The sequence below is a fragment of the Cavia porcellus genome, unplaced genomic scaffold (assembly GCF_034190915.1).
Source record: "Cavia porcellus strain 051 isolate PalLab524CR breed Dunkin Hartley unplaced genomic scaffold, mCavPor4.1 scaffold_1, whole genome shotgun sequence".
NCBI lineage: Eukaryota > Metazoa > Chordata > Mammalia > Rodentia > Caviidae > Cavia > Cavia porcellus.
The window spans coordinates 18,248,351-18,259,284 of record NW_026947484.1 but is presented as its reverse complement, the minus strand read 5'-3'; the positions used below and the strand labels follow the sequence as shown (position 1 = coordinate 18,259,284).

Here is a 10,934-nt window from a genome sequence, read left to right as displayed (position 1 = left end):
ATTTGTCAATTTGCTACACATTCAAATCCAAAAGCTCCACAGCCTTTGGAGTACTTGATACAGGAAATCTTCAGCTTGTTCTCCATTCATTGCAAAACAGGTTGAAGTCTATCAAAGGATGGGAAAGCCATGCCTGGCTCACCCCATGGTTTGTGCAGCAGGAAGATATGCCTTCTGCAGAATTTCGACTTAGAAAGATACACACAATCCACAGAAGGCTTGGAGCATATGCCTGTTATGTCTTCAAAATGAGAAATTGTATTGAAGAATCAAAAAGAGAACTCCAGACTTCCATGGAAAATGTGTTTGTTTATTTAAATTAAAAAATATTGTGAAAATTACAAACCATTAAATACAAAAGACAATTGTATACAACTCAATAGAATAAGAAGGAAGTATATACATCACTTTTTAAGAGGCGCAGATAGACTTGCACCAAACTTCAGAACTAAGCAATGGAAAATGTGACTCTGCACATGTCCGTCACTGTGAAGTTTCAGAATTCAAGTGATTCCAGGCAAGAGGCCAAACTGAACTTGGCTTCTTTCAACTTAAACGGCCCCCTTTGGAGTAAATCTACACTCTGAATTTTAAAGTGAATTTTAACCCTGTTTCCCCAAACATAAATTTCCTCTAGCTGTGTGTCAAAGTGAACTGATAAACCAGTTCCAACACTGTTAACCATTTCGTGAGAACTGTAGTCATGCTTACATTTCCAATCCAGGGATATTATGTTTTAAAACAATAACAAAAGGATTTGTTCCCCTAGAACTAAATTTGACCTTTCAGCGTGTCTTGTCTTCAAGGGCTCATAGTTTCTGCTACCCGACTGTCACTGATCACAGGAACACTATACGTGCAGACACTGGTAAGCAGTTGTGAGATCTCCCCTTAGACTTCTCTTTCTCTCAGCTGGGTGTATTAAGAGCCCACCACACAGAGAACTTTGCAGACCAAAATGTGGTACAGCTTCTGCCTCTTTGGTTCAATCCTGGGAAAACTATAGCAGGACTGGTTTGTGATTAGCCCCAAATTCCCCAGTCACATGTGTTCGCCAACTGCTCCTTTAAATCAGCAGATCCTTTTTACAGACTAAGTGGCCAAAGGGGAACTATTTGGTCTGAGCTTCTTCACAACAGGCCACGGAGGGTTGATCACAGAGTCTAAAATCCAAAGACATCCTCCCAGCCCCCTGGGGCGGCACATCCTCCAGAGCCCCAGGAAGCCAATAAGCCTTTGACGACATGTCCAGGACCACACAGCATATGAGCATCAGGGCTCTGAATCTGGAGGCCACAGAACTTGGACCCCAGCTGGAATACGCCCATCTAGGACTAACCTACCTGATGAAGTTCCATGTTGTAAGGTCCCATAAAACACCCCTCTCAGAAAACTAATCTGGGAAAATGAGACACAGTAAAGGGATTGGCATGGTCTTGTTCAGCCCCATCATTCTTACCCCTTCTGGAAAGATTTGAAGAGCCCTCTGCATGGCTATTCAGAATACAGAGTCGAGGGAAGCTCTCCAACCACAGGAAAGTCATAGCAGCGTGCTGGACAGGCACAAGTCACAATGCCAGTTCATCTCTTACAACCTCAGCTAATTTAACAAGTTTAAAAGCTGTCTTTTTCCCTTTACATTGTACAAACAGGTTGGGTTTACCCCTTCAAAGGGGTTTTCTCCCTTCAAAAAACAAAAAATACTCCATCAAGTTCTCCCCCTCCAATCCAAGACTTCCAAAGGAAGCCTCTATGATTTAATGTCACAGGTGCACAGTAGTGATACTTACAACCAATCACGTCTAGAAGAGCAAAGCTCTAGGCGATGAGCGAATCAAAACGAGTCCCTCAGTTCACCCTAGGCGTTTGAAAGTTGCTGCGAAATCACCCAGGGCGTCCACTGAGAAAATAGGAGCTCGTCAGTCTGCCAGATACTGAACGGGAATCCCACACTCAGACCCCAAAGTAAATGTACACACGGTGCGTCTTCAGGGCGTGAGGCCCTCGAGGCCTGCGGGTGAGCCCTATCTCCCATCTTACCCCACGTGGGGGGTTTACGAGGGTGGCATCTCTTCAAAGTGACGCTGCACTATAAAAAGTGAAACAGGCACTTGAAAAATCCCTCTCCTATCTCTAAAGGACCTGGCTGAGGGAGCCGCTGTGAGGGGCCCCGGGGGTGCTAGGAATTCTGGTGAATGTTCTCCGAGGACCCCTCGCTGCTTTCGTTGAGAGGCGTCTCAGAAGTCTCCTCCAGCTCATCGTCCGCCCCCTCTTCCTGGATGGTGAAGTGCACGTCGGGGGAGGAGGACTCGGAGCTCACGCTGTCCCCCTCCATGGAGCACAGTGTGCAGGACAGTGCGGGCGCCATGCTCTCCTGCAGCATGGTCAGCATCATGGGCACCTGCAGCGACCTCAGGCCGGACACCACAGGCAGCGGCTTCATGGCCTCCCCCCAGAGCCTCTCCTCGTCTTTGTAGAGCAGCAGGAGGCTGGACTTCTTCTCCCGCCTCTTGGACTTCATGTAGCCCAGCATGATTCCAATCAAGAAAACGCCGTAGAAGGACATGACAACCAGGACGTAGAAATACTCATTGCCGTTGCTGCCGCCGCTGCCAGACACATGGGACTGGAAGGGCCTGCTGGAGGCTGCAGTGCTCGGGTGTGTGCTATTCAGGGGCTCCATCGTGGGCACTGAGGCGCTGCGCACACTGCAGGGTCTGGGGAGAAAGCTGCAGGTTAGAGCTCTCCGGATCCAGGGTACACAGAGGCGTGAGAGAACAGGGTTTGTGGGGCTGCAATATTAAAAGTGTTTCCAAGTGCATGAAAGAAATAGCAGCAAGAAGTTCCATTAAACAGTTAACAGGGCTTAGCTATGCAAGCCTGGAGAGGCTGGAGGAAAAAAGGGAGGGGAGAGGAAAGGTAAAAACTTTCACTTTTTAATGTCTCAGTATGGTATACACAGCTGTCTTACTTGCATTTCATAAAATGAGCATGCATTATTTTTATACTTTAAAAAATTCCAGTAAGCTACAGGGAGACATAGAGAAAACAAACATCTTAAAAACTGAGAGACAGGCTTTAACCAACAGAGGAGAGACCATTCACGTTTTGCTGCTGAAACTTAAATGCTTTTAATTCACAACAAATATTTTTTAGAACCAAAAAGAAAAAAAAAAAAAGAAATAGAAAGAAAAGGAAAATTCTTATGTTCATAGGCAGAAATATTTCCCTTTGCAAGGTTTCTGGAGCACACAGCATTGCAGACTTACCAAGGCTGACGATTTGCCCCAAGTCCTGAATTCCTGACTTGCCGAGTTCAACCGCGTTGCTCCTCTGTGCGTGGCTGCCGCTCTGACAGCTGTGCCGCTGTCCTCGGGATATATAGTCAAGAAATGCATCGTCACGTGTTCCGGGAGGAAGATTTACAACAGCAGCTGACCGTGGCAGAATAAGCAGTGAACTCAAAGCACTGTAGTTCAACTCTCTGAACTTTGCAGCTGTGCAATGAGAAAGCCTGGGGGGTGGAAACTGCTCCTCACTCACCACCAATGTTGAGCCAGAACTTTCAGGTGGCTGTGCAAATGAGTGACAGTGGGACAAAAGACTGTGCTCCGTGGCAGCGGTTACTACAAAGTCCACTCTCACTGAAGATGACTTCATGCTTTCTTTCCCTCTTGGGTGATAACCAGTCTGTTACCTCTGGGCTTTCACAAGCAGTCACATCACTGAATGAAAGATTTGGGGGCAAGGGCAGAGTTTACTGTCAAGAAACTAAACCTTAAATTTCAGCTCTTCCACTATGCAATGCTGACAAATCTTTTATTAACCGTTCCACACCTCAGCTCCGTGACCCCTACAATCACTGGGCATGGGGAGTTTTTGCCTGTAGAATTCTATGAACCCTGGAAACTTGAAGTTCCTTTCAGCTGGACCGTGCCAAGAGTTAAGACTGGCTAGCACAGGTTTTCCTCTTAAAAATCCCAGGGAGATCTCTCCTGTCTTATTCACCAAGCTCACAAATTTATTTTTCAAAAGCCATTAGTTTTTAAATGTTCCAGATTCTTTTCAGTGGACTGCACGCCACTGTTAGGCTGGCTCTGTTCTCCCATGCGCAGCCACTCCCCCGAAGCATCACACAGACATCTTTCACAGTCCCCGGGCTGCCTCTGGCAGCTCACCAGGTGGCCAGAGCAGCTGCTGTTGTCTGTGGGCCATGAGCCCACTGAGCACAGTCCAAGTTCTGAACACCTAGATAAACTCTGCGTTATAGTGACAACTCTGATCAAAACTGGAGGAAGGCTTGAAGACTCTGATGCCAGTCCCTCCAACCCTGGCACACAAATTCAGACACTCTCACTCTGAATGAAAGTGAACTAGAAAAGTCTATCTGCCTCCAGTTATCTGTGACCTATGAATTGTGGCCAGGCCATCTTGTGAGCCAACTTGAAAGGCAACAGTCTTTATGGTTCTGCTGTTGTCCAGCTAAAGTTGAAGGGGAAATGTGAAAATACCTTTCTGATCCTTCTAGCACATGTAAAGCCCGGGTCCTGGAACTCTCCCTGGATATGTGAATTAGTGATTCTAAAGGAACGGCTATGGAGAGAGTGGACCACGAGTCTCTGCTGCAGTTTTTCCCACTGGGCCACTCACCAACTGTTTTGGGTTGTGCTCATCGCCACGTCCTCAGCTGGTACTACCCACAGTCCCAACATCAAGATCATCCACATGGTGGAATTCATAAAGATACCCTCACAACCATGTCAGTCCTTAAAAGCTCCACTGCTCCCTTGGCCACTGAGGCCTGCCCTTTCCAACCTGTGTCCATGAGCCCTGACAGATGAGAGAGTCTACATTGTGTCCTACAGAGGTGCCTGGAACACAAAACCAAAGCAGACCCTGAGGACTCATGCGTGCATCGGTTGCTGACACAAGAATTGTGGATTGTGAGCCTTGGGATACTCAAGACTGGTAATCACTCGGAGACTGTCACAGGCTGGGAACAGGAAGATTCATGGAGACAGACAGGAGGTGGGGAGAAGGGCTACCCAGGAAGGAAGGGCAGGAAGTACAAAGCCTGCTACCAGGAAATCAACCAGAAGCTGAAGTTTCAAACAAAATAAACTTCCAAACAGAAGTCAACAACCCAAAGCAGTAAAAACCAAGTGAAGACATGCATGCTGGAACAAGCCTAGGACAGAGGCCAAAGGACTCAGCAAATCAGAGACATTAGAAGAACAAAATCCACCTCCATCCCAGGAGCAGAGAGGGGCAGCCTGAATGAAATTTCACTCGGTACTGGAAAGTGTCTTTGATCACCTCGCCCCGCGTGGATGTTTCTACTATAGTTCAGTGAAATGATGCCTGTAAAATTCGTAGCACTAGTTGGCAGAAAGTGTGTGCTCACTTTATGAGTATAGTTGTCACTGCTGAGAGTCCTGTGGCTCCACAGGCTTCCAGTGGCTTCTCCAAGTGCCTGGACCTCTCTCCAGACGCTTCACTGCTGCCCTCGCTTATTCTGTCCCTCAGCTTCTACCCCAGGAATGGAACTTAAATTTGGGGGCTTGCAACCTCCTGACACCTCGGTGTTCTCTCCAGCCCTCCATCGTGGCAAAATGTAACAATTGTGACTGAAATAATGGCATAACTAATGAATGGGAGGGCCGAGTACCTAGGAAGTACCCTCTGTCAAAGAAAGGAAGGGCATATAAAATTATATCCATGTTGCATCATGGTATGGGGAGCCTGCAATGTTAAAGAAATAAATCTGCCTCCTAGATCCTTGCTCCTCTGTGGCTTACATTTCCATTTCCTTCCTAGGGTCTTTTAAAGAACATTGCTTAATGATAAAGTCCAATGTATCAAAAATTTTATGACTGTCCTTTGTGAATCCTGTTTAGCAAATCTTTGCTAAACACAAGATCAGGAAGATTTTCTTCTATATCTTTTCTAAAGTTTTTACAGTTGTTTTGTGTATTTAAGTCTATGGTCCACTTAGTAAATATAGCAAGTTTTGTTTTGTTTTGGGGTATTTTTCTTTTTGCAATCAGTCCAGCACCTTTTGCTGAAAACACTAGCTTTTTCCTACTGAATTATCTTGAAAACTGTGTCCAAAATCTATTAACCATATTTGCTTAGGTCTGTTTTGAGAGTCTTTATTATGTTTCTTTTCTTTGTCAATGCTTGTAACACTATTATATTGTTTTGATAAACCTTTTTTAAATGCACACTTTCAATTATGTCTAGCTTATGCTGCAGGTAATATCTAGCTGCCTATTGGGTACTAGGTCCATGTTGATTCCGTAAGTACTGCCATAATCCCTTGATTGGTAATAAAGCTGAAGTTCAGAGACGCTAAGCAAACTATTCAAGCCTATGCCATGAGTTGGGATTCAAATCTGGGTCTCTACAACTCCAAACCCATTCTTTTTAAACTATAATTTGTGAGCCAAGAAAAGAACTGAGAGTACAAAGTAAAGATTGTTACTTCTTCCAATTTCTTTTGGATCTTCATAAACCTTTAAAAAAAAACCTAGATAACCAAATACTCAAACATAAATGCAAACTTGCAATTACAAAATGCTTCTTCTGAACTCATGCTGTTTTCAGTACAGAAGGCTGCCCCTCTAGAATGCTCTAGAAGCTGCAGTACAGCAGTAACTCCCTTGCCTTGTGTTCATGCAGCCACCAGTATAACAATTTCTCATGTGCTTGTGTACACAGATCAATTCTGGCTTTGTTTTGGTGTTCCGTCCTGTTTTCCCTCCTTATATATTTTTTTCCTAGTTGATCCTGACTCACACTTTCTCCTGAGCTTTGATGGAGTGCTTCTATTTCCTGGTAACGTCATTTTTACTAGATGACCAAGCAGTCCCAGGCCACACAACTCTGAAATTATGTTAACAGCTCATGTAACTAAACAAAGTCCGTGCTGGGAGAACAGCACAAGCATGAATCTCATCGTATTGAACTAAGTCTAGAGTCTGGAGATCTGGCCAGGCTCCTTCCTACCCGAGCTACGTGACTGGATATGTTGCATAATTTCTGTGTTTCAGTTTTAACCATGTGCAGGCATGACAAGAAGAAGATCATTAATTGTGTCAGAATCCTCATAAAGATCCCACAGTCCAACAGGCTGTCCCTCTCCTGAGCAGACCAAGCTCCAAATCTGGCAGGGAACTGCAGAATGACATTTCCAGTGCCCACTGCTCGCCTTGCTTTTCCCAGAAACTCGTTCTGAAAAGTTGTGTCTGGGAACTCTGTCAGGCTTATGCCCTGAGTCACCCTCCCTTGACACATACTTTTTAGCATTCCTAGCCCTAGGAATGGGACAGTACTGAGTGTCTGCCAGGAACTTAATGAGACCTCCAGGCCATCCCTTTAGCACCTGCTGTATCTTGGGAGGATGTGACTGTGACAGGGTCTACCAGAACATCATGCAAAGGAAGACATCATGGGAGAAAACCCAAACTCCCAAAATAAAGCATGAAGTTATGTTAATTCTCCTTTGTCATCTATTATTCAAGTGTTTTATATCTGATTTTTATCTAACAAACATTTGCATGGTGCTTTAGGTGTCTCCAGAACTGCTCTAAGGGTTTTGCAGATTTTATCCTACTTAATACTCATAAAACTCTATGAGGGGATCTCTATTCTCCCCTCCATGATACAGACAAGGAACCTGAAGCACAGATTATTTGAAGTGGCTCAAGTTGATTACACAGTAAGTGACAGAGCTGCCATTGGAATCCAGAGCTGAGAAAAAAAAAGAAAATCATTGAATCTACCTCTGTGGATTATACAGATGATGCAAGGCACAGAAAACTATCCAGACACTTTATATATAAAGTTACAGAAGTGGTAAATATTACCAAAGAGACAAACAATACTAGGAAAGTCAGTATGAGGTGGAGTTGAACTCCTTAGTGAAATGGGGGGGGGGGGGAGCTGCCTTGAGCGGTTAGCCAGATGCAGGGAAAAGAAAGTTCAGGCCAGGGATCTCTGCAGAAAGACCCCTTGAGGAAGAGATAGAGAGGGGAAAGGGATGACAAGAATGAGAATTAAAATTTTATAAGGACTCAGCCAAGGCGATGGGTGCCAGGGAAAAAGACCACATATGCACCACCAAGAGACCTGGGGGCAGGAGACCAGGAGAGGCAGAACAGAAATCCCCAACCTGAAGAGATGAAGTGCACACCAGAGAGGCAACCCCAGGTCCAGGAGTGAGTGTGGAACAGCTGGGGGCTGACTGAGTGCATAATTCCACCCTGAGCACAAACCAAAGACCCAGAAGTGCAAAGTGCACCTGCGCAGTCAGAGTGCCAAGGAAACAGAGCCAGCCACCGACTGACTTATCGAGTGTGTTTGTAAAGTCATTCTTGAAGTGTGGATTCTGCTTCCAAAGTTCTTGTGAAGCGTTCCAGACAACTTCAATAAAGCACTTAAGTGTACCTGTCATAATTCTCAAAGACTGTCAGAGTGTATTTGGAACAATCCGTGGTCAAAACTTGAGAGAGGTGACATACAATTCCCAGAGGCCATAAGACAAAGTAAACATGTCAGGTATGTAGTTTTAAAAGATGGGTGGCACATCCAGGGGAGATGCCTGGAAGAGCTGGGAAATCATGCCCTGCCACACTGGCTTCCAGCTTGCCCAGAGCCCAGCCAGTCAGCAGAGGAAAAGAAACAAGAAACTTCAGCTCACAAACTGGAGCAGTTACGGCCATCACTTGGGAATGTGCACATTAATTACTGAATGGAAACTTCAGGGAGACAAACGTAGTCAAGGGATTTCACTGAGAGAAACTCAAAAAGTTCTGGGGTCAGCCTCAAATTTCCATCACAAGGCAAGGGAAGGAGTCTGAAGAAGTAGGGTTCAAAAATAAGGCTTCTGGGCTGGGGTTGGAGTTCAGAGGTAGAGCACTTGTCTAGCTTGCAGAAAGCCCTGGGTTCAATCCCAACACCACGAGAGAGAAAAATAAGGCCGTTGCACAGTGACACTTACACTCCCTGCTTGTTCACCGTAACAGTTATAGTTCAAAATCTTGGAGCAGTGCCAAGCACATAATGGGGGTCCATGTACCTTAAATATTAAAATGTTATAAGAATGCAAACTGCAATATTTGGGAGCTCCATGCATTAGCTATCTTAAATTTACAGTTAAGAGCCATAACTGGTCGTTCCCTGTTTTATTCCTAGAATGGTAACTCATGCCCATGGTAGACCTTCTGAAAGTATTTGCTGACTGAATAGGAGAAAGAATGTGCTAAATGTTCTTCACAGCCTATCTCATTAAACTTTCACAAGAGCCTAGTGAGAAAAATTATGAGTAGAATTTTGTAAGCATGGACAATAAAGGCTTGAAAGAAACTTGTCCTGGTTACAGGAAATAATAGAACCAGGGTGAACCATCCTGCCCCCTGCTGAAATCATGCCAGACACACACTCCATTTCCGAGACACAGCTCAAGTGCTGTTGGTCACTTCCTCTGGCCCAACTATCAAGAGGTCAGGATGGAGAGAGGATGTCAACGGAAGGCTGCAGGGATTCCAGCTGAGAACAGAACTGACACTTATTTACAAAACAGTGTGAAGCCTTTCAAAGATTTCTCTAAACCTTCTAAGTACAAGACTCAGTGAAAACTAATTTTCATCTAGCACTGATTCCTGCATAGTTGGTGCTGAGAAGAAACATACATTGTGGATTTCAAGTGCATTTCACAGCTTGGGTGGCCCTTCTACAAAACTAACTAAAGTTTGGATGACAGACAGGTAATAGGGATCCTCTTTCCTCCAGGATCAACTTCCTGTCACAGTAAGTTCCCATCATTTCCCTCCATTCATCTCCCTCAAGCGGCAGAGCTGGGGTCTATAGTGCAAGCAAGGTAAGGATGAACAATGAAGTATCTATCTTGCCACAGCTCCAGATCTCAGCATCATGCTAGCTGGCCCAAAAGTGTGCATTTCTCATCTAGAAAGCTCACTCCATCAGCATCCCACAGGCTGGGTTTCCCTGACAGGTGGAACCTAGAGCCTGATCATACTGAAGCTGATTCTTCAGGCAGGAAAATGACATTAGAAATGCTGAACCTGCTGAGCAATGGGCAAGAAGAAAGGGGAATGTGCCATGCAGAGTGGGGAAGACACACAGAGCATGGCCTAGTGGTCATTTACCTGGTGAACAGAGAAGAAGGTGCACCAAATTCACCTATTTCGGGGCTTTGCAGCCACACCCATTATGGACCTGGGACCCCATGCTTGACTCTGTGAGATCTGTGTATTCATTTACTGATTGATTCATCTAGTCAAATAATTAAGCCTGTCTTGCAACCTAAATCAACATGTATTTTACAAATTTAAAGGATTAAAAGAACAAGAAAAAGATCGCAAAGAAAATAAATACAAATGAAAACTAATGTCACACAGCAGGAGCTGGTGTTCAGGTTTTTGCAGATCCTAGCTTCGTGGCTAAATAAAATGGCCTTCCTCTTTCAATGGGACTAAACTTTTATCTATAGCGGGTTACACTGTGAGCTGCATTAGTGCAGATGAGGGCTGCCACCTCCTCCCAGCTCTGGGTCACCATGGCCTCCAGCAATTGCTTAGCAGGAGAGTAGTCAAATTCAGCCTTCTGTGACTGTGTGACTAATAGCCCAGGCCCAGGGAAGCCTGTCCCCTTACAGCAAGTCTCCTGGGAGAGGAGAGTGTGTGGGGGGGTATGGGGTGGGAGGGTGGTTATGGTTTTCATTTAAATGTTCCCCCAAAGCCTTGTGCAGTCATGAGGGTAGACTTCTATAAATTGTGAATGACTCATGGTCCACTGCTGAGATTATAGCTGTGAGTGCCACACCCAAGTGTGTGTGGCCTACATACAATATAAAGGACCAAAAGAGTCTCACTCTGTGTTCCTTCCCTTTTACTCTTATTGCTTGTGCTGCT

General features: G+C 45.1%; 1 protein-coding gene across 1 annotated transcript; it reads right to left on the bottom strand.

Moving 5' to 3' along the window:
- Nucleotides 1-289: 289 nt before the first annotated feature.
- Nucleotides 290-3,501, bottom strand: Kcne4 (potassium voltage-gated channel subfamily E regulatory subunit 4). The gene is made up of 2 exons (XM_063245913.1): nt 3,270-3,501; nt 290-2,717 (listed from the first exon to the last, which is right to left on the bottom strand). The coding sequence occupies exon 2, from the start codon at nt 2,681-2,683 to the stop codon at nt 2,180-2,182; it is 504 nt and encodes a 167-aa protein (XP_063101983.1). The 5' UTR covers nt 2,684-2,717; nt 3,270-3,501; the 3' UTR covers nt 290-2,179.
- Nucleotides 3,502-10,934: the final 7,433 nt, after the last annotated feature.

Excerpts from the sequence above, each read along its gene's own strand:
- Kcne4 (XM_063245913.1), bottom strand. The coding sequence starts at position 2,683 with ATGGAGCCCCTGAATAGCACACACCCGAGCACTGCAGCCTCCAGCAGG.